The following is a 27990-nucleotide window of genomic DNA, read 5'->3' as shown; positions in this document are numbered from 1 at the left end:
TTTATTCACTTTTTTACACCAATATAAAATTCCATATCCTCCGATCAATCTATCAAAATTAATCGACTGAATTAATTAATCTACTGAAACATTTCCTGAAGATATAGGGATTTTCACTTTACAGTATATGCTAAAATACAGTGTGAAAGACAAACAACAATGCTGTTTTTCTCAGTTTGGAGTTTTCGTAGATACTGCACTTTGGCTTTGCAGGGCAGTATAGGCCTACAACAGTCTAATTTCGTGTGTCAATTCGAAGACCTGATATTTCCATTTTTGGATAAGACTAGCCAGTCTCTATTAGGGCTGTCACTTTACGTTCGAAAATCGATTGCACAATCGATTGGACCGACCGACACAAGTTTCGAAAACTAAAATAGGGAATCGATTTTAACCAAATATGTACACTATTAATTTTAAACGAATTAAACAAATGAAAAGATAGATGTAACAAAACTCAGGAACAAGCAGAAAAATAACAAAGAATTCCGAAGTGCAGTAAGCATTGCGAAAGCTAAAAAGAAAATTCCCACCAATTTTACGACCGAAACAGCTTTTTTTCAATCGGCTGCTGTGCTGCTGGTGTTTCGCCAAAATTGAGGACAACCGATCAACCTGTGCGACATGAAAGATCATGAGTGATAGGCCCCTAATTGAGGAGTTGATATGGAAGCACCGGGGTTTGGGTATATCAAACTATGGAGAAGGACAAAGCGGTATGCAAACTGTGCAGTAAGTGAGTTCTCGTAGGGCTAAATTTGTTTGACATTTAATTGTAAACGCAGCCAACGTTGAAGCCTTGTTTTTCACTGATGTTATGACAGTCCACTCTGCTCATTGTTTTTTCGAGAATGTTGCACTCCTGTTTGTCATTGTTACGCGAAACTCCACGCCATTGTGCGTCTTCAAAGCGCCCCTTTACGTTAGGCCCTAATGCCTGTTAGTTGTTCGTGGATTGTACTATATTTGGCGTTGAAAATTGAAACGTCTTTAGACATAAAAAAAACGATTGTACAATCGATTCAATGGACAATTATATCTTAAGAATCAAACAGGATTTTTTCACAAAAGTGACAGCCCTAGTCTTTATGCTATTTTCATGGACATCAAGGATCCGCTTTTTTCGTTATTTTTTGCTTCTAAACGTTTGCCGCATTTTGCATTTTTTCTGACAAAGTTTTGTCTGAGACTGACAGAGGTTTTTCTGACGCTGAGGCCGTTTGGTTTGAAGCAGTTTTGTCTGAAGATGACAGAGGTTTTTCTGATGCGGAAGCAGTTTTGCCTGAAGAGGTTTTTCTGAGTCTGAGATCTGAGGATCCTAAAATGAACACCGTACATATGGATATTCAATCATTTCATGATATTAGTAAAAATATTGTAACCACAGTGAAAAGCATAGTGAAGAGTAATTGTGAACAGGACTTTTACGGGCTTTTCCCAAATCACTGAAGTAACGTCGACACCGCGGTAGATAGTAGCAGAGTACAGTGGGCGTTGCTTTCAAATGGCCACTTCAGTCGCGCATTACGCGGCGTGAAGCTGCGTGAAGCTTTAGTACCACTTTAAGCCACTGTGCGTCACTCTGCCACTGTACATCGCTCTGTCAGCCTGCCTGCCGCCCCTTCTGAAAAAGAAGGAGGCTACCATTAAACATAATTGTTGTCGAGAGGAATCCCAGCCTACGAATTCAATAACAAAATAAATCATGCATAATTAAACATTACCTCGATTTAGGCTACTTGGGTATGGCTTAAGGCTTGTGGTGGTAACAAAAATCGAAATCTGCTTTTGATAGCCTACCGGTGCCGCTCCACAAAACGAAAAAATATCTTAATTTGCTATCTACATTATTGTCAGTGTTGGGGGTAACGCAACTACGCAAATCAAAACAGTGTCTTGTGTGATAATTGAGCCAGTAGAGAAATAACTGTTCAGAATTAATTTGTAGCCTTGGGTAGGCTTCTGCAGAAAACAATATTGTTGGTGATTTAATACTATCTGGCGACATTTTTAACAGGCTACGCAATAGAGGCAATTGACAATATGTAGTCAATTGACTGCTTGACATGTCATTTTTATTTTTCTGTACAATAAACAAATACATCTGCTTTATGCCGCAGAATTCATATGTGGCTGACTTATGCAGACGCGCATAAAAACACTGCCACTTCCCTCCCCATATTCCACTGATCACACATCAGACATCAGGGGTGCGTTTCCCAAAAGCTAACTACGCTTAACCAGATTCGAACTCTTGGAAAGGGGACTGATAACTGCTGCGTAATGGCGGCTGTCATCAGCCGGCCTTAACGCACTGCGCCACAGAATTGACGGCGTGGGTGAATAGGGGATAAATAACAATAGAGTACACAACTGTTTCACCAGCACATGTAAATGACACGTGTTAAACGTTAATTCAAAGCAGTGGTTAATTTACAAGGTCAGTCTATATGAACCAATGAATTAACTTGATGACCCTGAGAAAAACAGATTTCACGGATTAAACTAAGGTAGTCCATCATTAAGTCTCTGTTACTGTATGTGCAGGTGTGCCCGTTCACATGCTACTAAACGTCATTAACCACCTTAGTCCAGACTGCTGAAGTTTGGAAACTATCATGGTCCAAACTTACAAGTACTATGTAAGCACAACAGTTTTGGGAAACAGTCGTAACCTACATGTTGGTTAGTTGAACGATGCATCGTACCACGTTAGTAAAAAGCTAACCTCCGTAGTTGTACGGGAAACGCACCCCTGTTTATTTTATGAAGCCTATAGGCTACAGTAGATCACCTGCCACATTCTCACTTGCAATAGAAAGATGCAATAGCCATTGGTCAAGTATTGAGTATAAACCAATTAAGATAGTAGCCTATACAAAAAGTACTTCATACTATCATAAAAATTTGTTAAAACGAATAGCAATTTGCAATTTGCCAAAACACTGGATTAAATATCGTAGGCACAGGAGAAAACTTGTACATTCATTGGCCCGTTGGGAGATCACATGCCAGTTGCCTCTCCCTTCTATGACTGTTGATGACTTTGTCCAGGCCTCAGGCCCCTCCTCCTCCTGGACAATAGGCCAGAGGTGGAGAGGTGGAAAGGTGAGTTGTTGGGGACAGGGCCGGATTAACAATTCATAGAAACACACACACACACAATGACACAGAGCATTTCCAATTCAAAAGGGAAAGCACTGCTCATTGCAAAATGCAGAATGCAGAACAGGCCTATAACTTGACTAAAACTGGCCTATAACTTGACTAAAACCGTGCAAAACTGGAGGTACACCTGTTATCTGAGCAGTCTGTAGGTCCTCATTTTGCGAATGCGAGGACAATATGACCACAATAATTTAACACATGACAGTTGGATACTTCATCATGTTCCCATGCCTACATTTTGGTGAGTAGCATAGAGATTGTTAAAATAATAAAGTATGGCTCTCCGTTTGGGACATCGAAAACTTTTTTTTTATTTTTTTATTATTCTATTATTTTTAATAGGGTAGACTACCGTCTGAGATGCTGACTTGCAAAGGCCTCGGGATAACACGTTATCTCCACTATCATCAGTCAATGCCCCCTTGATCAAAGTTGGGAGTGAAAGAAAAAGTTTGAGAACCACTGGCTTAACAAGTTACCTGCAGTCCAGAACACACAGAATATTGCAACAGAAAGTTGCCTTTATAATCAACTACTATTTGTTCCAACAGCATTCAAACAAAGCCTTTATAAAAGTGAAAAAAAATATTCCATAAGAAGTAAAATAAAATACTGTTACTGTAGTAACTGTACCACATTATCCCAAGCTTCAAAGAGCTCCCCACGTCTGTGACAGGCAGGCGTGGCACGCTAAATTCTCAGCTTGTTTATACCCCCACACTGAGCGCGCAAAGACCGCTAGGGCCCATCACTGTGGGGTGCGGTAGCCTACTCTCTGGGACTTAAGTCAAGCAATATAACCATACAAATGTTTCAAAATGAGTAATTTCGGCTTTGTCTGAACTGGCCATTGTAGGCTACGTAAAAAATAAACAAGTAGGCCTATCCCCTATCCAATGATATCGGCAAATGTTTGTTTTCCAAAGTAAGAATTTCACTTCACCATGCACCTTCTACAATGAATAGCTCATTACACTTATGTTACTGTTAAACGTAGGCCTAACTGGTATCATTACAAACATTATTCTGTGTCCTAAAAACTGGCATTTTATGGCATTGTGTCATGTAAGGTCGTTGCAAAATCTAGAGAAATGTGTGAGGTGGTCAACGGGGGACAATTGATACACACATTGGATTGTGTTATTACTTGAACATTCCACACTATCCACAGCTGTGGTATCGGGGGCAGGAGGATTACTGTTAGCGCAGGCTTTATATAAAATTCGTCAACAGAAGGCCTGCCTCGAATGCAGGCTTGCCCAAAATAAAGGCCTGTGGTTTGCGCAGCCTACAGTAAGTAGGTTAATTAACAGACCCGCCACAATGTGCGGTATGATGATTTTTTATGAGCAAGATGTTTTTGGTGCCCTACGCGCACTGCATGTTCTTAAATAACAATGATCATCAGTAGCCTAATATTCGACCATTATTTTGTGTAAATGGGCTATGCATTGGGTTAGACACCAGGGGTCATATTCACAAAGCCTTTTATCTTACCACTAGGAGTAGGCTACTCCTAAATAGCAATAAAATATTTTAGCTAGGAGTTTCTCTTATTAAGTTATTCACAAAGCCTTTCAGACCTACTCTTAGTAAGGAAAAATGACAACTCCTGAACAGATTCTGGAGCGGAGCGCTCTAGAATCTTTGACTAAGAGTGAGTGAGTCTTCGTTGCTATGGATGACATTATTACTCATGCACGAGCTTGACTGAAGTGACCACCTTGATTGGCTGATGATTGTAACACGGGAATGATTCCAAACACCTCCCTTACGATGATGAGTGGCAGGTGACAGGTCTGAGAATGCGTGCGGTACACAAGGACGAAAGATGATGAATAACTAAATAAAAAGGCCTAGCCTAAATGAATCAAGAGTAAGGCAAAACAAATAGCCTAGTAGCCTAATGAAACATACGGATTGATGTAGTATCTTTGTAACATTATTAAATTAATCTTTTAATATGCCTACGTATGCCTACGTTTGCAAAAGAGAACATTTTAATTTGATTCACAATGTTACATTTAATTTACATGTTGACAATGAGTAGCCTAGTTTTGTTTGTTGTTGGTGGCGTTATTGCATGTTAGTTATGCCTACAATGCAAAATTGCTTCCTCACGATTGAAAACTCGTGTAGCCGCATAGGATTTCCAAACATGGCGAAATGCCACAAAACCGGTTTGTGAATAGGTCTGTGAGTTAGGAGTCCTCTCGACTTCTTTTAAGCTGTCATAGAGGTGGGAAGGTGGGATTTGTTGGGGGCAGGGCCGGATTAACTGGGCACAAATGTCTGATGGCCCCCCCTGCCCCCCAGCCAACGTGAATCGGGTGGTTGAATATTAGTGTCGGGTGAATTAGGAAATGTTCTCAAAGTACCCCGTCAAGCAATATAACCATACAAACGCGCGGCCTGCACTCATTGTTTCAAAATGAGTAATTTTGGCTTTGTCGGAACTGAAGAGCTGTGGACGGCACGGCAGGGCATGCCCAATGAAAATAAATTAACGCAACGCAACACAACACAGACCCTGCTTCTCTTGCGTCAGTCACTGAAATGAACGCAACACAGAACCCGCTTCTCTCGCGGCAGTCACTGACAGTAGCCTAGAATAAATGCACGGGGAAAAACACTTCCCCATGACAAAGACATCGTAAAACACTGAAAGTTAATATTTTGTCACTAGTAACATACATCTGTCCTTTGTCGAAAGCAGTTGCATGTATAGCTCTGAACAAAACCGTTCAAGAGTTATTTAAGGGGGACGAATGAAACATCCTACAGATTAAATTATTAATTATTTAACTTCCCACGACTTCATATCATGAATGGTACTTCAAGTATGTGTTATTTTAGATAGATTGCTGCTGGGCTATATGTCTTGGTTCATGTCTGTTAACAACTCATTGCCTCCTCGCGGTTGCATCCATCCGCCCTTCTATGAAATGAAAAAGACGTAGGCTACCTGCAAGCTGGCCTATGATTTCATTGCTGAGTTTGTGGCAAAAAGCAAGAACATGTTTTTTTTCTGAGTCAGGATATGGCGAGTCAATGTGATTTATTTGTCCAATGGTAGCCTACAGACCAGTGTCCATAGTGCACAATGTATCAATAGTTTGAATGTTATGTGTGTTTCAACTCATTGACAAATAGCGTTCAGCATGATTCATGTCCAATTAATTCCCCCTGTTAAAGTGTTCGCCTTTGTAGTTTGGTTTCGTGATAGCCTATGATAAACGGCTTATGGCCAAATATGTGACTCAGCTAATGTTATAGGCTATACAATTCCCCCTCTTAAAGACAAGCTGGTGTAGCCTTTAGCCTACTACTAAAATGCACCGTCAATAGGCTATCGCATGATTTCATGCAAGAAAAGGGCCTCGCACCTGTCAAGTTCGCACAGGGCCTCGCACCCCCTTGCGATGGCCCTGCAGCTCCTCCTAAGACGGGGAAAAAAGGTAAAATACAGTACGTGATAAACCCGGAAAACGTTGACAGGTAGGCTATGTTTCGGTCCCGGTGATTATTTATGAAATTGTGCAAACGACAGCCTTTTCAAGGCATTTTAAGAAAGGAGTGGTAGCATGCAAGCTCCCAAATTGACCCAGTAGCCTACAGAAGGCATCAATAAATTGAAGGGGAGGGTCATGCGTTTTTTCATAATCACTTTGGAGGGTCATAGAAACATTTCTTGCTGGCGAGGGAAGGTCACGTCTTTTTTGACTAATGCTCCCAAAACTCCTCCGGTAGCACCTTAAATAAATAACGAACAGTCCCTAATGAAGTAAACTTGTGACCAGGCTTGGAATTTCAACATTCTGGGGGCAAGGCCACTTGGCCTTCAGTTGGACATATTTGGTGGAGGGCACAAAGGCCACATGTCAGGGCACTAAGGCCAACGTTAACTATACAGTAGTAGGCTATAAAAATTTGTATTTAGCCTATTCACTGCAGTAGACCTGCATCACTGTATGAAACATTACAAAAAAATGAAACATGACACATTACATATAACTGATATTTGATTTGATATTTGGCCTGTTATGAAATCATGTATTGAACAATTTATGCACAGCTCAGCTTTAAGAAAGTCAAATAGCCTAGATGCATGCTTAGCATTTTGTGATCATTAAGGCTACTTTCACAAACTCTTAGTCAGCTGTCCTCTGATTTACCGATATCTAGGCGATATTTGTAATATTTATTTAGTATTTGGCCCATTATAAAATAATGTGGAACAAACAAACACAGTGTAAAACTTAAAGCCCAAATTTGGAGACATCCATGTATGTTGAAATTTACTGCAAATTAAAAACGGGATTACTCTGGAACGGCTAACTGTACAGGGGACTGCTTTACACCTTTGTGTTCGGTAAGGTCTGCTGTTTATTCTGATATATGGTTTGTCATGTGTTAAACGAGGGGTTCGTGAAGTATTCCGCCGAGATGAATGGGTAGGGAGATGGACGCAAAACCTTCAGTAGAATTTATGAGTAAATTGAATGATATTATTTACTTTTCTCGCGAACCGTTCACCACATTCACACAATTAGCGGCTGACATCGTTTAAAAGCTGAGAAAAAGCTCTTTAATTGTGATGTCTGTGTGATGAGTAGGCTACTTAGTTCAACTGAGAAGAATGGGTGAATTTGGATGCACTTTCTTTCTTGCTAACTTTCTCCACTCGCGTAATTTAGCTGTGAATGCTAAGATTGTTTTGACAGGCCATAGGCTAAATATATATCGCTATTAGTAGGACATAAAGCAGAATATTGAAAGAAGGGGCACCAAGGCCACCGTGGCCTGTAAACCTCTGATTCTCAAAGGGCGTCCACGGCCAGCGCAAGGGAGCTACGACGGCCATGGCCGTCGTGAAATTCCTACCCTGCTTGTGACCATCAAAAATATTTTATCACCTGTAACTCTGTGATAACTGGACGTAACAGGAAGGCATTTGGCTGAGCAACGGAGGTTAATATGCTCTATATTTTGTCCAAATGATGTCTGTCTATCATCGTTGCACTCGGAGAAAACCAGAATGTTTCATTTGTCCTGCGTTTCTTCTACGGCTGCAAACGGGATTCACTCGCAGTTAACCAAATATTTCTTTATTAGGGCAGGCATATTTCTGGCTATTAAATTATTTCTAAACCAGTCTGCTAAAGTCTGTAGTGAAGTCTGTGTAGGGTTTTCCAGGCTCCATTTCTTTTTACGAGACACCCTGCTCACTTGAGACATCTGCCGGTTGTTTGGGTTGTTGCAGCGTCGTTGCAGCGTCACTGGAAAAATACAAATTAAAGTCACGTGATACCACGTGATCCCGCGCGCGGACCGCGAGGGAAGCTGGCCAAATCGAAGCACTGCCCACTGTAGAAGCTATCAGGCAAGTGTTATTTAAATAAACATCTGGTGTACTTACAAACCTTCCAATGCCTCGTTTTATGAGTAAAGAACATAGTTGTACTATTGTAGAAGTTTTGTACCATTCTGGGAATTATTAGTGGGGTAATTTACGAGATACTAAGTTGGTTCCATTAGCGCCTGCAGAAAGTCATTCGTTTCTGACAGCGCTACTCGACCAGGGTTCGACTTAGGGAAAACAGGTTCTGGGAGGGTGTTTGGCTCGGGGTCATGGTGCAAAGGACCCTAGAGTGAAATTACTCCGAACCATCGCTTTAAGTAAAAGTACAAATAACCAGATAAATATTTACTCTTACTGTAAAAGTAAAAGTACCACAATGACAACCCTACTTAAATAAAAATAAAAATTTACTTTTTTACAAAAAGTATTTGCTTAATGTCTATTATTGTAATAAAAAAAACAGTATGGGCTGTGGCATTTTAATTAAGTTAGTTTTAGGTTATACTAGGCTAGTTAGTTTTAAGCTAATGTAATTGTGCTTACAATGTGTGGCTCAGTTTACATTCTGACTTACAATGTGACCACGGCTAAGTGAATCTTTGGTGCATTTCATCTGTGTCGACAGCAAGCCGGTTCAAAGATTTAGAGAGGGGCACGTAGCGCTCTAGAATCTTTGGTTGCACCCCAACTCCACTGGTAAGACAAACGTGTGCCGCTCAGGTAAAATGTAATGGAAAGGAACAATGGTGTTGAAGAAATGTAGTGGTGTAGAAAGTAGGGCTGTCAATCGATTAAAACATTTAACTGAATTAATGACATACTCTGTGATTAATGAATCTAAATTCAAAAACTCTTTTATTATTCACTGTTCAAATAATAGCCATAATAATCTATGATTAATATGATACTAATATGCTGAGGAAATCAATTCAAAAGTGCTTCGGGAATACGTTTTTTTCCCCACATACAAGGCATTTCAGGCCACAGATATAACCTAGGGGACATAATGAAAATAAATTAACACTCCCCTCTATGTCAACACTACTGTATTTCTTTGCATTGATGTGCGACTTCAGAGTTGACGAACTCCAGTGATATGCAAATGTCTTGCTGCAGACATTGCAAATGACTTTATTTTTATCAACACCATCAGGCTGTTTTTTAAAAGTAAATGTTCCAATCAATGATCTAGGCAGCACACTTTCTTCTCTCTCCTTCATTTTACAGTTTAATGGTTACTGACTAGAACGGCTCGGGGACAAAGGTCATACAGAATCGATTAATCTGCGTTATTTTTTTTAATCAGTTATTTTTTCTCAAATTAATTAATCGAAATGAATCAGTTATTTTGACAGCCCTAGTAGAAAGTATAGATAATTGCTGCAAAATGTAACGAAGTAAAATTATGCACTATAGATTCTACTTGAGTAAAGTACAGATACATGGAAAATGTACTTATGTACAGTAACAAAGTATTTGTACGTTGTTACATTTAACCACTGCTTTTATGTACTTTTAACTCTTTGTTTTTTTATGTAAACCACATTGAATTACTCCTGTGTATGAAATGTGCTATATAAATAAATTTGCCTTGCCTTGCTTTACAAATAGATAATTTGAGATTACTTATTGGTTAAAAGTTTCATTATTGATAGCTCTAGTACATTATTGATACTAGTTATCTTGATATGGTGATGGCTAGAGCACAGGGTCAGTGTCTTGGTATTTTATGCCCCCAACGTTGTCTTCAAGGCAACGCTGCCTGGAAGGCACTAGGGTAAGGCATGGGTTAAGGTTAGGGTTAGGTTTAGGATTAGGTGCCTTTAAGTCAGCGGTGGCAGCGCTGCCTGGAAGACAACGTTGGGGGCATAAAACACCATCGAGCATGGATGAAGATGCACTAATGGCTTGTCTGATCCTATGGATTCTAGTGTTAGTCATGTGCAAAGTCATTACATCTCTTAGCTGACCTCAATTCTGGAACCTTTTTTATTTCTAATCCTGGCTTTTGTGCCACTGCTTACCTGTGAGGGAAAAGCATTGAATTAGAATCTACACGCAGGTCTGTGTTCTGGGTTGCATCAGGCATCAGCCTCTCATCCTCAGTGCCATTAACACTTTCCGGTGTCAGAGGTGACTGGAGGTCACCTGTTGCTAATTCCTTTAATAATGAAAAACATCAGAAACAAAAAAACGTATAGTTATGTATATACCCACAGTTCTCTGAAGGAGAACAGAAGATGTTAACCAATGGGAAGTCAATCTTGACGTCATTGATCTGAACCAGTGCCTGTGTTATATTCTTCCTCTTTCAACATTCTGAAGCAACCGAATGTTCAGATTCAGGGCCCAGTTGTTCAAAAAGTTTAATCTGGATCAGAATGATCCGGATTTGGAAATCCCATGTTTTACAATGCAGGATCAGGTAATCCATCTTACTTTTATGCCGTTTTTTCAAAGCAATTTGGGGTGGGATCAAACTGATCCAGATACAGTCTTTTCAGGATTACGAAATTGTTTCTAAATGGAACTATATCACAAACTAGCCTACGTAAGGAACAACAGTTAGAATAGGTGGCCTGAGGTAGCTTTGATTGTGTTATCTAAAGAGACCAAAAACACCCCAATAAAACAATACAAACATCCCCTTCCATTATCAGACCCCACATCTTATCCATGACAAATAAATAAATACAAAAAATCATACTTTGTCTTTTATTACTGTAACATTTTGTGCCTGAAATCCACCCTTCTGTTGGGATCAGGGTAATCCTAATTTTTGGATCAAATGTATCCCAATCCAACTTGTGTTTTGAACAACACAAAGTGAAGGTTTTATCCAGATCAAAACCAAGATTAAATTATGTGTTCTCTATCGTATCGAGACTATCTCTCCACTATTCCATATGTACGGGGATCGACCTACCGGATCGAATAATGTGGATACTCTTTAAAGGTGCTCTAAGCGATGCCACACGTTTTTTAGGCTAAAACATTTTATGTCACTTACTGCAAACATCACCTAACCAACCACTAGCTGTCTGTGTCCTTAGTACACTGTAAACACGATATCTGTGGACAGCCCAGGCTCCAAAAACGGCAACAAAAACAACCAGGGCAAAAAAAACCTAGCCTATAAAAACATAACAAACTGTTCTAGTAAATCACAGAAGAGATGCGTGTTTAAGAGAGTTTCAATTGCATTGGAGCAGCACGGGAGGGAGGGGGAGGAAGTAGAGAGCTAGCTCTCTGTTTTGTTTGAAAGTCAACAGAAGTGACGTTACCCAGCATCGCTTAGAGCACCTTTAAGACACATCGGTTGCACCGGCCACGCCCTTGATTAGTGCTGCATAAAGCACCTGTGTTGGCGTGGGACTAGTGCTTTTTTGATCTTCACATGAAGACACAACAGAAGCCGCTTACCAGGTAACTATCAGGTAGGTATTGGGAGAATTGTCGGAAGGCTTTCTCCCTGGTTGTTGTGTTTCAGGTAAGTTATCCTCCAAAGGGCATATTCCCCGCGGTTCTCGCGGAGGTTCCGTGTCTAGGAATCATGGGGCTTGAAAAGGTCCAGGCGCTGGCCTGCCTGCCCCACAAATGAGATAATGGAGCATTTTACACGTTCAGGGCATACAAGGGTTTAGGCACTACCCTACCTGTCCCTCAAATAAGATAATAGAGCGTTTGCATGCGTGGTTACACGTGGAGCTACACACGCTTAGGGCATACAAGGGTTCAAGCGCTTGCTTACCTGCCCAACAAACAATGTCACAGAGCATATTGTACACGGTTACACGTGAAGTTAACGTGCTCGAGGGGGGTTCAGGCACCGGTGTAGCCTACCCTCTGTATTTCCCTACTATGAAAGGCCAGTAGGGCCAAAACTTCTGTGAGATAAGAAATTCCATGTATGGTGAGTTAATTCATGCGGTTTCTGAATTCTCGCGAGACTGGCACAGAGTTAAATTAAGAGGGCTATTTATTATGCAGAGGCACTGTTGACTACTTATTTTTATAGTGTATAGTTAGCAGCAGTTGGTCAATGGGAATGTATAATAATAATAATAATAATAATAATAATATACTGTATTGGCCATACAATATACATGCCTATGGAGGATAGTCATGTACTAATATCTCGTTGAATTCACTCAACACTAACCTATGGCATCTAGGGGAATAGTTTACATGTCTCACACTGTACAAAACAGTGTCTGGGGAATATTCTCCTGATCCCTCCAACCTAGGCCATAATGACAGGGCCTTCACTACCTTTGACAGCTAGCCTGAAGCATCTAGCTTTGTCTCTCCATCCCAGGCAGCAGACGTCTCAGCCAGCCAAAAAGCCGATGATTCCCCACGGACTGACTCATGCTTCAGTTCCACAGAGCAATAGGCTGCACCACTGCATTGCTTGCCGGTGCCGGGCTACTCGGCTTTCGCCTTGTCATGGCATCTTTGGTAAGGCAGACATCAATCATGCATTGGCCAGTCATGCCAAGCAATTAATACCGCAGCCCCAATGCAGGTCTGACACGGTAAACACCTCTAACAGTCATACACACTGCTGGCCACAGAGGAGCTCACAAGTGCAGAAAGGCACGAGAGGTTATAGTCCTCCTGTTCAGGGTATTCCAATACCCCAAACAAGGCTTTCAAAGTGCAGAGACGCAGTTATGGCCCCCCTGAGATAAGATGGCGTCCACATGTTGAATTTTTTGGACGATTGTGCGGCGATGGCATCATCCCAAATGATCCTAGAACCGCACTTTATGGGCACACTCAGTCAGTCACTACAGCCACTTTAGCTTAGAAGTGAACTGGAAGAAATGCGCACTGACACCCACTCAACAGCTGGGGTTGTTGGACTCGTACTAGACCCCAGACGAATGTTGGTCAAGCACTCGACCGAGCTACACACTTGGGGCATATTGGCCAGCATTTGACCAGTTGTCATGTTCCGACAACATGGCTGCAGTAGCCTATATCAACTGCCATGGTGGCCTTAGCACACAGCAGCTGGGCCACCTATATGAGGAAGATTCCGTTGTGGTCACACTAACAGGTACGGTCACGACATGTAATATTGTCTGATGTTCGGAACAGCTCTGTTCTCCGGAAGCTGTTTGCTGCTGTTTGCATCTTGAGACAGCCCATTGCTAGATGTGGTTCTCGATTCACGACAACAACCCACCGCTGGGAATAGATGTGTCAGCATGCATTACTCCCTCCAGTGCTCATCTCAGCTCTCCTTTGAGGAGCACGAACGGGCAAACACTCGATCATTCTGGTAAGCCCCCCTGAGCGAACCAGACCTCTGATTGATCGTACATGTGCAGCTAGGGCAGCAACCTCCTATCTCAAGCGCAGGGCAAAACCTAGAGAGTTTGCAACTGACCATCTGGCTCAATTTCAATTTAACTTCACTTGTAAGGGGACAGTTTGCAATTCAAACATAAATGTAACCATTTGATGCATTGTACCAGAGTTAGTCTTAGGCTAATCTGCAGTCCCAATTTACACCTGCAGTCCCATCTGTAGCTCCTGAGTGGACAAGGCTCCTGAGTACGGGACTGCCCCCTCAGTGGTTGAAAGCATACAAAGTGCTAGAGCCTTGGCGACACAAGAACTCTACACACGTAAGCGGAGGTGTTGCAGAATGGTGTGCTGGTAATGATTGTAACCCACTGTTGTGGCCCATTGACTCAGTACTTGAGTTCCTACAGTACTTATTGGGACTGGGATGCATTGCATCTACACTTGTCTACCAAGTATACCAAGCTTAGCCTGCCACTTAGGTTGGAGTGGCATGGCGTCAGAATCTCATCCCCTAGCGTCTCTAAGTGGTGCTTGCTGCCTATGGCCTCTGAGCACCACAACAATACTTCCGTGGGACCTCTCGGTAGTGCCGAAGGCTCTCTCCATTACGCCCTCCTAACCTCTGGGAGATATTGAGCTGAAATTATTTTCGCTCAAACAGTCCTCCCTCCTTGTCCTGACTGCGGTAAAGCGGTTGAGGGATTTAATAGATCTCTCAGTGAACTTCAGACTTCAAATCAGGTGTTACATGGCCGTGAATCCATTTTGCCAGCCTAAGGCACTGACCTCGACCCTTAGGAGCAGAGTAATTGAACTACCTCAACATTCGACAGAAAGAAAAATGGCTACTTGATCGCTGCCCGATGAGAGTGCTTCGGGCATACACCGATTTTCTACAGAACTAACCGACTGTCTGTCTGCTACAGGGCTCAAGCAACTGGCTGCACATTATCAAAGCAAAGGCTTCCCCACTAGCTGGTCAAGCCCATCACTCTGGCATAGAAAGCGTTGGGTGTAGCCCCTCCTGAACGATTGAGAGCCCACACCACTGAGTGTGGCTTCCTCTGGGGTAATATGGGAAGGAGTTCAATGGCGATGAGGGCTATGGTATAATGTACGTGTCCCATTGGTTGACGTTGAGTAAGCTTGGCTGAAAGAGGACGTATGGTTATGTACAGTTATGTGCAGAATAATAGCAGTGTGTTTTAAAAAATGTAATAAAGCTCAAAATCCTTATACTAGCTGTTAATTCCATAATGTTAATGCATTGGAAACACGGCACATTCAATTTCAAATCAAAACATGACCAAAATGGATCAAGTTTGTGTTATACCTTTCAAAAAGTGAAGAAAAGGGAATGTTTTTCAAAGAAATAGCAGTGTTTGCATTTTTTTTTACAAACTCAAACATTTACTGTATAAACTAAAAAATGTCTCAAGATTTTGCTTTACTTTAAATCACTGCACTAATATCTAGTTGCATCCATTATCTCTGAGAATTTCTTCACATTTTAAGGATTTGATCCAATTCGATAACCGAAATCCGATCAGAATTCTTTTGAACAACTGGGCCCAGGAGTCAATAACCCCGTTTACATGGACACTTTTAATCTGATTGTAAATGGAGTAATGGCTTAATCGGAATAAAAATGCCTTATGTAAACAACTCAACCGATCGCATTCAGCCCGATCTGACTAAATTTCCAACCCAACTTAATAACACAGTTTAGAAATCATTGTTATGGTTAAATGACCTGCTGTGGCGAGAATGGTGGTTTTCCCTGCTCCCCCTACTGTCTCCTAGCGTAAAACCAGCCTTGTAAGATCTGCACTAGCACCCCGGCAGTCTTGGAATCCAGAAGTCCTGTAAAATTCTCTGTAAATACATATGCGCCCCTCAAGCACCGGTAAGCCATGCCGGCTAACTATAAGATGGCCTCACTTTTTAGATGTTCATCATGGCAGAGCCAGCGAAAAGACCAAATAGTTGTGAAATACTGTATGCACCCCAAAGCTGTAGGGGAAGCTACGTAGAGAAACATGCAATAACAAAAGTGAGAAACTGGCGAAGAAATGAAGAGTTATAGAACGGCCCTTTAATGCTTGTGTTAACACAGATTAAGCACCAATCAACTTATTTAGGGTTCATGTAACAGGTAAACGCAGCTAATGAGGAAGAAAGGGTTAACGTCTTGTGTTCTCCTTCAGAGGACTGATGCTCACTGTGGTCACGCAGGTCACCCAGAACCATTAGCAAAGCATTCACCCCTGGTAGAATAAGTCATCTGCAGAGTGAGTCTATCACATACTGTATGCATTCTGACATAATGACCAATAGCAGTGTTCCCCTACAATTTCGCATTGGCAGTGCTACTGCTACTGGAACTGCCATGATACACCACATTAACTGAATGTACAAAGAGGACAAGTTTAAAAGATGTATAAACCTGTGTGGGAGAGGGAAGAGTTATTTGGGAAGGAGTGGTAGCCAGTTCCATCTTCTCTTGGGACTTCTCTTTCGCCAGACGTGCGGCCTCCTTAAACTCTGCAAATTTTTCTGCAAACTATGAAACATACTCAGTCATTGGGATAGTATGGAGGATTTTTTTTTATCACATATTTTTAATTATATTGATCAATCTTTCATTGTATTTCATTTAATTGTATGTGTCAATCTATTGGTCAATAAATGCATCAACTAGATGTGACAAAATATGACTGCCACCCAGTCCTGCACATTCTCTCAAGAAAAATAAATCACTCAATTTGTCTCCATCTGCTACTCCTTCCCCTACTCTTGCAACTTTTGTGTATGTAAATGAGTGTGTGCATCTGTGTATGTGTGCTTCTCTGTGTGTCTGTATTGTGTATGTGTGTGTGTGTTTGCTTGTGTGTGTGTGTGTGTGTGTGTGTGTGTGTGTGTGTGTGTAAACAATATAATACTTAAATCTAACAAGGAACATGAAAATGAAGGAAAATAGCAATAATAAACAAAATGTTTATTATTCAATCAATAATATAAAAACAATAAAAAATAGCATGGTCAGACTAGATTAAGGAGAATATAAATAAAAACAACAATGTCAATCAACAGCCTAATGAAAATAAACAATCCTATACAAACCATAACGCATAAGAAGCGCTTAAAGGATAATTCCGGTGTGATTTTGACCTAAAGTGTGTTGAAACATGATACCGAGTGTGAATGTATGTCTTATAGCTCACCTCGGCTTGTCCCCTGCACTCAGAAATCTGGCGCTAGTTAGATCAGATTCCAAAAATAATTCCGTGGAAATGCATGGATTCCAGTTGCTGCTACTGGAAGCAACTGAATCCATGCATTTCCACTGAATTATTTTTGGAATCTGATCCCTTATCATACCTGTTCGTTCGTACTCGTCGCTCAACTTATCGTGACTAAATTCAAGATGGCGTTGAACGGTAAAATTCCTTAAGGTACTGTCTGTATAAATCGTCTTGTAAAAAAAAATATCCTGAAGAAAGCGCCGGTCATAATAATTAAATACATACATTCAATTTATGGTAACGCTTTAGAATAACATGTGCTTATTAGGTATTAACAGTGCATAATAAGCAGTTAACAATTTATTACTAACAGTTAGTTAACTGTTGTTATCCTTTAATAACATTAACTAACGGTTAACATGCCGCTTGTAAGTGTTAATAAGCAGCCTTTTAAGTGACTTACAAGCATATTTGTTAACAGCTAACATGCAGCTTGTAAGTGTTAACAAGCAGCTTGTTAATGCTTGTTAATGTTGTATAAGACAAAGAGGTGGATAACTAATACGCTTATAAGACCTTTCTTATTTATTTGTAGTAAATTTTGCAGCCCACCAATCTAAAGCTATGCGCTGACAAGTGACTAGCAGTTAGGAGCTTTGCTTAAACTTAATATACTGTTCACTTAGCAAGTTCACTTGAGTATAAACTATCCACTTTAACTAATGTCAGTAATGTTATTCATCTAGTTGTCATTTTAAAGAAATTACACTTCTCCGTTTAAAATGTTACCTTAGATAGACGGCTAGCTAACTCGCTAGCAACTGGACAGTAACTGACAGTAGCATGGTCTGATATTAAGTTATTTTGTTTACAAATTTTCCCCAAAAACCCTCAACAAATCCAGAGAGACATAATGACCAATTTTTGGTAAAATTCCACAAGTCTCCCATTGACATTGATGCAGCAACAGACCACAAATGTTCGCCTCTGTTCAAGGCAAAGGTTTCAAATCGATTGCGAACATTCGCCTATGTTTGCGACATTGAACGCACCAGAGCTCGTCTACGGAGAGCCTGGCCACTCCGTATTAAGTCCCATTGTACCGAATTTTGGTTGCAGTTCCACCAGATTTCCACTGGGGGCGATCGCCATGAGTGCAGAATAAATGGGAGTCAATGAAGCTAGACGGCTAAATTTGTCTCTTTCACCTGATTGTCGTTGACAAATCTCAGATTTGATTGTAGTTTGTATAACTTCAACATGGGTTATAGGTCAAAAGTTGAATGAACGAGTACTTATGTCCTTTTGTTTTCTTACAGGTTGGGTCGTTGTTGCCCATAACACGCTAGCATTGTGCTAATGAGCGACGTCATTGACACGTTTGAAAGTCTTTTAAGAACAATGTGTTATAATATAATATAATACTCCACCAAGTGTATTTTCTTTGCCTCCCCTTTCGTATACAATATTCAAATGACTTGGAAAAAAATGATATCCCGAGAAAAGTGGATTTTGAGGGGTACAGCTCCATAGACCTCCATGCATTCTGCACTCGTGGACGAGCGCCCTCATGTGGAACCACAGAAGGAACTGCAACCAGTTCAGAAACCGGAAGTTTTCCGAGAGTGGCAGTTCTCCCCTTATTAGACATTCTCTGAACACACCCACTTGTCGTCTTTAACTCTCGGTTGCTATGTAACCAAACTATAAACAAAGCTGGCATAATATCAAAGATCCTTGATTAACCCCCTCTGATAATATCTTTAGACTGCTGACAAACTGACTGTTCACTGAACAAAGATTATGGAAATTAAACGCCACTTTTTTTTTTTTATCAGAAACATATTTGTAAAAGGCATAACTGGAATGTGGCTCAGTCAGTAGCACTTCACTCTTTGCCACAGGAGACCGGGGTTCAATTCCTGCTCGCTGCAGCAATTTTGAAGGTGCATTTCTCACAGCTTAAACAAACTAGATAGATGCAGTAGATATATAGAGATAGAAGGTTGGGCTTGTAGAATAGGCTACATGGTCCTTGCTTTAGATTGGGGGGCTGCAAAATGTACTACAAATAGGTGAGAAAGGTCTTATAAGCGTATTAGTTATCCACCTCTTTGTCTCATACACCATTAACAAGCATTAACAAGCTGCTTGTTAACACTTACAAGCTGCATGTTAACTGTTAACAAATATGCTTGTAAGTAACTTAAAAATCTGCATGTTAACCGTTAGTTAATGTTATTAAAGGATAACAACAGTTAACTAACTGTTAGTAATGAATTGTTAACTGCTTATTATGCACTGTTAATACATAATAAGCACATGTTATTCTAAAGCAATACCCAATTTATTTTTAAACATTATTTCAATCTTGCATAATTTCAAATTGAAGGATGAATTGAAAATTAGATTGAAGGATAGACTGCCATATACAGCACTCAAAGAATCTCCCATAGAAATGTATATGGTTAGTTCGTAACGCAAACATGGTAGTCGTCTACACATATTCCGCCCCTTCAACCAACAAAAGACATGTGAATACATCATGCCAATCATGTGGTATGTTGTAAATACATCGTGCCAATCATGTGTTGTAATCTGGAGTCAGGTTGGTGTCATCGAGCCTTGCGCATACGCAATTCTGCCCACAATAGATGCCCGATAAGTGCTCAAAATGCGTTGAAATATGGCCGCCGAGTGGAGGGACTTGCCTAAAAGGACTTTGATTGTAGTATTCAAAACAGGCCTTTTGTGATTGTTCTGTGAATAATGTGGTGAGGTAGACATTCAATCTGTTTTTCTATATATACTTCAATAAATGTTTCAATTCTTTTGAGATGTGTCATTAAATCAAAAAATAAAAACAAATTAAGAAAAAAAGAAAAGTAATTGAAATAGTTTTTGAAATTATATTTATGTATTTATTTGATCAATAGATTGACACTTACTGTGAAAAATCAATCAATTTCAACCAAGAATCAGTGATCCTATAATACTTTCCCACACTCACCTTAACCAATTGACTCTCTGAGGAGAAGCCAAGGCCGTAGACTGTATTGGCTCGGCTGTCAGCCCATTGGCCAAACTTCTGAGATGTTTTGGTGAAGGTCATGTTGGGAGTGATGGTACTGTTAATGATGGCCTGTAAATTGCAAATACTGCATCACATTCACTAGCAGCATATTGGTATTCTTTTATCAGACATCACCGATGATATTTGAATTTCAAAGAACTTAGCATGCATGTTACTCCTACACTGACAATATGGATAAACACTATACAACTAAACAAAAATGATGAATCACCCAATAGTGTTTAGAGGCACTGATACTGAACAGAAAACGGTTCAGAACGTGGCGCTTTGGTTAGGAGCTGGAGCCAAAAAATAGTTCATTTTTCCAGCAAACCGGAGTGGGCGTGTCATTCTACCGTTCAGAGAGGAAAAAGCTTAAAGCATGAGTTTTCTATATCAACTGTTGCCATGAGTAAACAAAACTAACTACTAGCACTGCACTGCAGACGTTAACTAGCATTTTACACAGTTAATTTCTGGGGACAGCTGTCATATCATTCTTCTGTTTAAGCATCTCATTAACTTTTGTTTATGCATACAACACCCATTGTTGACGCATCCTTAGTTCCGTTCAAAATGGTGGAAATGCAGGCTTGTTCACTACATAGCACTAAGATTCCAAACATTCTGAACCTAACGGTTCCAGAACACATTTTTCGCTGGTCGAAAAACGCCCTGACTGAGATTGGTTTGGTTCTGATCATTGTTATCATTATAATGTTATCACTACATAAACATGGTTTTGTATAGAGTTCCAAGCAGAAAAGCTACTGGAACTGGATCCATATTATTTAAATTTATGTACTGAAACACAAAACTATTGATTTTATTGATTTTCACAGTTGCATATTTACTAATATCTTGGAAACCATATTTAGGTTAATGGAAAGTTTTTTCCCCTCTGATTTCTCCCACATAAATCCCACCAAGGGTTAGGCTAATTTTCCAATTTTCACCTTGGATGTTTTACCAACATCAACATCAAGCATGTTTCAGTGTTAGTCTGTAATTGCAGGGGTGTGTGGTCAGGGGAGGCAAAGCTCTCATACTCCAATGAAAATAGTTGACTAAAATAGGAAAAAACAATAAAAGACAATAAAATGAATATTAAGATTTGTCATCTGGTTTATGTTATAATTGTTTTACTCCCTTTACTCCCCGCTTTGCATAATTGCTATATTATGGGTAGACCTATATTTAGGTTACATATAGCCTAGGCATGTCCACTCGGACAGAGCGACAGAGTAGGCTAGGTTATCTTTTTTTCTCAGCTGACCGTCTCTGTCATGTCCTGCACTGACAACATTGAGGCTACATAAACGAATGCTATGTTTTTGCTAGGTGTCCTCAATTTCCAGTGCATTTGCTTTGCTTGTGAATGAAATTGTAGGCCTGCTTTCCTTTACCAGTCCAAAGCTGGCACACACACACCCATTCTCATCAACGGGACTGAGGTGGAGCATGTCACCAGTTTCAAGTTTCTGGGTGTCCACATCTCTGAGGACCTCTCTTGGACCCTCAACACCTCTACCCTGATCAAAAAGGCTCACCAGCGTCTCTTCTTTCTGAGGAGACTAAAGAAGGTCCATCTGTCTCCTCAGATCCTGGTGAACTTCTACCGCTGCACCATCGAGAGCATCCTCACCAACTGTGTCACAGTTTAGTATGGCAACTGCTCTGCCCATGACCGGAAAGCACTATAGAGGGTGGTGAAAACTGCCCAACGCATCACCAGTTCCTCAATCCCCTCCATCGAGGCCGTCCAGAGCAAGCGATGCTTCCGTAAGGCACGCAGCATCATCAAAGACTGTTCTCACCCCAACCACAGACACAGAGGCGTTACAGGTCTCTCCGCACCCGAACCAGCAGGTTCAGAGGAAGCTTCTTCCCTCCGGCTGTCACCCTACTAAACTCTAGCTCTGCATCCTAGTGACATCCAACGAATTAAGCTCAGGGACAACAAGAAGGCGGACCCCCCCCCCACCCCCACAACTGCACTACCCTATCCCATCCATAGTGTCTATTTATTTACAAATGTACATACTGTAATTACACTTAAACATAGCTGTATTCTACTGCTCTTCATCCTGCACATACACTTATTATTATGACCGCCATTTAAGCCGGGCAGTCATATAGGTTTAGTCAGATTTCTTTTTTTTTTTTTTTTTTCGCGCATGCCCAAATTTCCGTCAATGATTCCCGGGACACTGAAAGACCGGGTACACGAAACTTGGTGGGCATGTAACCCCACATGGATAGCATGGAACCATCGTTTTTCGTTTTGATCTGTAGCCCCGGCTGGACTGGACCCCCGAAAGGAGGGTAGGGCAGACACAGTTTTCTGTGAATATCTCGAAAACCGTAGGGTTTAGGAGGACCATTTTTTTTTTTGTATGTTGATCTCAAGGGGCCATGTCAACCCATTCCATAACCACTCATTTTATGTATAGCCACCTAGTTAAACACAAAAAAGTAAAAATGAGGTGTTGTAATTGAAGGTATCTGTGACCTAACATAGTCAAAACTGCACGAAATTGGAAGTTTAGGATCATTATGACACCCTCTGTATGCACGCCAAGTTTTGTGGAATTCGTTCATGGGGCCACACAATAAATTAATTTATGTTACTATACACCAACTGGCCTGTAGGTGGCGGAGACAGTTTTCTGTGAATATCTCGAGAACCGTAGGGCCTAGGAGGTCCACCTTTTTATGTATGTTGGTCTTAAGGGGGCATGTCAACCCATCCCATTACCACTTATTTCATGTATAGCGCCACCTAGTTAAAAAATTAAAAGCAAAAATTAGGTGTTTTCATCACAATATCTCTGGCTGACAAGGTCAAAACTGCACGAAATTAAAAGTGTAGGATCATTATGACACCCTCCTAATGCATGCCAAGTTTTGTGTACTTTCATGGGGGCCTTACAATAAAATAATTTATGTGTACATTTAGTGACGATACACCAACAAGGATTCGGGACACTGAAAGACCGGGTACACAAAACTTGGTGGGCATGTACCCCACATGGATAGCATGGAACCGTCATTCTTCGTTTTTGATCTGTAGCCCCGGACTGGACCCCCGAAAGGAGGGTAGGGCAGACACAGTTCTCTGTGAATATCTTGAGAACTGTAGGGCCTAGGATGACCAATTTTTTTCCATTATGTTTGCCTCCAGGGGTCATGTTAACCCATTCCATGTGCACACATGTGCATAAACAGATACACACACACACATACATTTACAGTAATCATAATGTATGACACATACTCACACAGTAGACATATGTATGCATGCATGCACATGCACAAACACACACACGCAGGCAAACACACAAGCACGCACATACACACACACACACACACACACCCACACACATAAACATAAATTTGTACACGCACATGCACACAATTCAAGAATTTTCCCCGTCATCTACTCCCTGAATTTTTGGTCATTGATACCCGGGACACCCGAACCACGGGGTACATGAAATTTGGTGGGTATGTAGCCCCACTAGACTTTTACGGAAAAATTTAATTTAGCCCCCGGGGACCACCCCCAGCCCCCGAAAAAAAAAAAACAGTTTTTCCTAAATTACTACCTGAACCGTGGCACTGAGGATGAAGAATCTTTTATGGTATGTTGGTCTCAAGGGCCCACATCAACCTGGCTCATAATCACTCATTTGTGATTTGCACCCCCCACCCCCGTAAAAATGAAAATGCAATATTATTCTGCTTTAATCGCCCTATCTTCAGTTAAGATGTTCAGAACTGCACCAAATGTTATGTGTATGATTGACCTGGCATTCTTTGGGGGTATGCCAAGTTTAAGTAGAATTTCATCCATGGGGGTCTAAAAAATTAGGTTATGTGTACATTTAGTGACTGTACACTCATTGGCCTGTAAATGGCGGTGCACACATATACACATGCACACACACAGGCACCCACATACTATCGGTATTAGAACGGCCTATACATAATTACAAATTCAGTAGGATTAAAAGAAAGCCAAAATAAATATTCATCATCATCATCATCATGGCTGCATTTTCAGTATTGGCGAGAAGTAGTCGTTTGTCCACTAGATGGCGATCGTTGCAGTGAGACATAATTTTGTTGGAAGTTAAAAGTGGGTTGGAAAAACAATGGACGCTTCCTACAAGGACTGTAATTTACCGCAGCTTAACATCTAATAAGGATAGGACAATGTTCACATGAAGTGTAATTCCCATTTCTTCTTGAAGCCGAAATAAATCTGAGGATGTTTATCGGACATGATTGGTTTTACTGCAGGTAACGTTAATCTTGTAATATCAATAAGGACCTAGGTAATGTTACCAAGCGTTGGTTGAGTGATGGAGGCATTTGATTGATTGCATTTGTAGAAAACTATAAATGCGGTTATACCAAGCAAATTGATAGCAGCACTGTTTGTATCTTTCGACTGTCATTTATTGCACGTGCTACAAAATCATTCTGTGCAATGGAAGATTTACCAACGTTACACCGGTCTGGTACAGTTTTGCCTATACATGCGTGAGACTGAGACGCATGTTTATTTTGTTTTAAGTGCGTGCAGGGTGTGAGAGGGGAATCGATGTGCTTTGATTACAGCTTGGTAGTTGTAGTCTGTGAAATTAAAAAGCACGTGTGTGTGAAGTATCCAAACAATGACACCTTCATTTCATTATGGCTGCTTTTGCAACACACCTTAAGCTACTGTGTAGTGGGTCCCATTTAGAAGTGGCTACTTCATTCACGCTTTCCTTGACTCATAGAGCTGCGTGAATGTTATTAAAACCTTTCGCCACGATATGACAGTTTAAGTCCGCTTGATACTGTAAGGCATAAACCATTGGTTTCCAAAGGAGATTTTATTTGTGTCGCCAGCATAGCCTATTGACAATTTATGTTGTAAATAGGCCTACCTTATAATCCTACCTGTAGCTTAGGGAAGCTAACAGCTTTCTATTAGGATCTAGTTTGTTAGTTACCGTTTTGTCATAACTCCCTGATGCATTTTTGCATTTAGAATAGCCAGAGCGTGTATATCTCAATCGGAAAATTAAACAATATCGGGTGCCTATGGACTAGGCTGGGTGAACCCAGCCTGATCTGCCCGCTATTTATTTTTTGATTTCTTAAAAGATTTTGCACCACTGGTTAGATGTAAAACAGCATTTCGTTTCAGACTAGGCTACTGTTACTTAATTTGTGCATTAACAATAACGTTTCAGACTACTGTTACTTAATTTGTGCATTGACAATAAAGTATTACATGAACTAAAGATGACTAAAATCTTATGTAGAAGCAGAAACATTCACAAAAAATCCATCCATCCAAAAATGACCTTTGTTTTTGATAGCTGTTGAAAACGGCATGGAACTGACAGAGATGTTTTTGTTTATAAATACATAAAAATAAATAAATAAATAAATAAATAAATAAATAACATTATGCTGATACCTTTTGCTTTTCCCAAATACAATGTAGCCTACAGGTGTAAGTGACCTTTCATCAATCCAGTTGCAATGGATGAACTGTGATGAACTGCCCTACTTGTGATTGTTTAGAGATTTTAAAGGTTTTATAACAATGCTACATCTTCTTTGGCTATTCTACAATCTATTCACCTTTTCAGCACCAGTAGGCTACTTTCTGTGCAGCCGCACACACACATTCAGGCATGCCAAACAAGCATACACAAAAGTTTCAAGAGTGGGGGATGGAGTAAAATATGGAGACAAATTGAAGTGTGATTTATTTTCGCGGAACGGATGTCCAGGAGTGAGCGGCGGTCATATTTTGTACCGCTATGCGGTACATCTAGTTAATACTATTATAATGTACTGTCTCTGCACAATGGTACTGTTACCACACTGCACATAGCTGTACATACTGTACATATCTGTTTATATGGTTTATACTAAATATCCATATTATTCAGTTTTTTGTAATATATTCTGTTAATACACTGCATACTGTATCTATATTGTTCTTACTACTACTATAATGGTACTGCCACCACATTGCACATATCTGTACATGTTTTTCATACAATATAGCCATATTCATTCTGCTCTTTTAAGGTTAGTGCTAATACACTGCACATACTTATATTTAATTTATACCACTCTAAGCCACTTTCTGAAAACAACTGTATACTGTTTACACTGCACTATATATTTTGTCCTGTCTATGCACTACCTACTTTGTATATCACAATGCACTTTTTCTGCTTTTTTGCACTTCTGGTTAGACACAAACTGCATTTCGTTGTCTCTGTACTTGTACTCTGCACAATGACAATAAAGTTAAATCTAATCTAATCTAATCTAATCTAATCTAATCTTGTCCTGGCCAGAAATGAATATAGGTGAATGTCTCTTGTCATCCTATCGTCTCGTTGCAACTCTGGCAGTCTCACCAGAAGATGCAGTAGCTGACAGGACGATAATAAACTTGTTCACCTAACGAAAGGCAATTAAAAATGTAGCGGAGTAAAGGAGTAAAGAGTAGATTACTGGCTTAAAAATTTGAGTAAGAGTAGAAGTACAGTTTTGAAAAAGGAATATGGAAAGATGCCGTTCCTGGAAAAAAATACTTTTTTTACTCATATGCTTTACTTATAATACGTTACTACCCACCCCTGATGACTTCACTCAATTTTCTTGTCACAAAGTTCAAATGTGCAGAGCTCAGATGAAAGAGAAAAGAGAGGTATGACAGTGATAAGCTCTGCCTTTTTTATTATACAACCTTTGCATGCCTGTTACCATCTCTCTGTATGGCAATCCAGTTATTGCAAAACCTCTCAGTACATGTCCTGGCTTTACATATTCTAGGGAACTTATTAGACAGATGTTTGTTATTACAAAGATATAGGGCTCTATTTTAACAATCTAAGTGCAAAGTCAGAAGTGTGATGCGCATGGTAATTTAAGGCGTTGGATTGAAATTTGCTATCTTGACATCGGTGAAAATGGTCTCTGCACCAGGCATGTACAGTAGTTCAGAAGGGTTGTTCTAATGTTTCTTAATTAGTCAAGGGTGTGTTTTGAGCGTAACATCCATTAAACCAATGAGAATCTGGCATTCCCTTTAAGAGCAAGGAGCGCAAAATGAAACAGCATGTATTTTGATAACGAGTGAGCGCACTGACTAAAGCCTGCTTTGCTAAAACGTGTGTGTGACGAGCAGAGTATACCCCAAATGCATAGATGCACTCACCTAGTATTTGAACTCGTAGGGAATGACAAAACAACGTCTTACACTTAGTTTACTTTCATTTGTTTTAAAACAATATGTTTATTGATTTTAACAGCTTACAGATTTAATAACAAACAGCGAAAAAAAATAATATTTTTTTCCCCAACAGGTGACCTAGAAATTATATAGACACAAAAAGTTACACACCCCACACATTCCAATCTTATGTAAATCCTTGTGTAAATATGGTTGCAATATTCAGTCCTATGTATGACATAAAAGGCTCCCATATTCTATGAAAGATGTCTTTATCATGTAGCACACATGTCAAGTAGTCAAGAGATACATATTCTACAACATTATGCCACTTTACTCTAGAGGGAGCTCTATCTGTTATACAGTTCAAGACAATACATTTATTTTCTAGCACAGAAAGTTAACATTTTGTACAGTTTCTGTTCATATTTATCAACAATAAAGTCAATTGATATTCCAAGCAACATGCATTGTGGTTCACATAGCAGATTCTTAGATAAAATCCTATTAATCTCCGATAGCAATAATAACAACATCCTACCGCACACTATTGACTTTACTCTAT

The 27990-nt window shown here is 40.2% G+C and overlaps 1 protein-coding gene across 6 annotated transcripts in view; it reads right to left on the bottom strand.

Annotated features, from left to right (window-relative positions):
- Positions 1-27990, bottom strand: part of LOC125304209 (homer protein homolog 1-like) — a 160303-nt gene that overhangs the window by 6894 nt on the left and 125419 nt on the right. For all 6 annotated transcript variants that reach the window (XM_048258280.1, XM_048258278.1, XM_048258276.1 and 3 more), the window contains 3 exons: positions 20105-20236; positions 16296-16412; positions 10555-10691 (listed from right to left, as the gene is read on the bottom strand). In XM_048258280.1, coding sequence (XP_048114237.1) covers positions 10555-10691; positions 16296-16412; positions 20105-20236 — 386 coding nt within the window. The remainder of the gene's footprint in view (positions 1-10554; positions 10692-16295; positions 16413-20104; positions 20237-27990) is intronic.

This window comes from Alosa alosa, chromosome 12, assembly GCF_017589495.1.
Source record: "Alosa alosa isolate M-15738 ecotype Scorff River chromosome 12, AALO_Geno_1.1, whole genome shotgun sequence".
Lineage (NCBI taxonomy): Eukaryota > Metazoa > Chordata > Actinopteri > Clupeiformes > Clupeidae > Alosa > Alosa alosa.
Note: the sequence above shows the minus strand (reverse complement) of the source record. Positions and strands in the feature narration are given on the sequence as shown.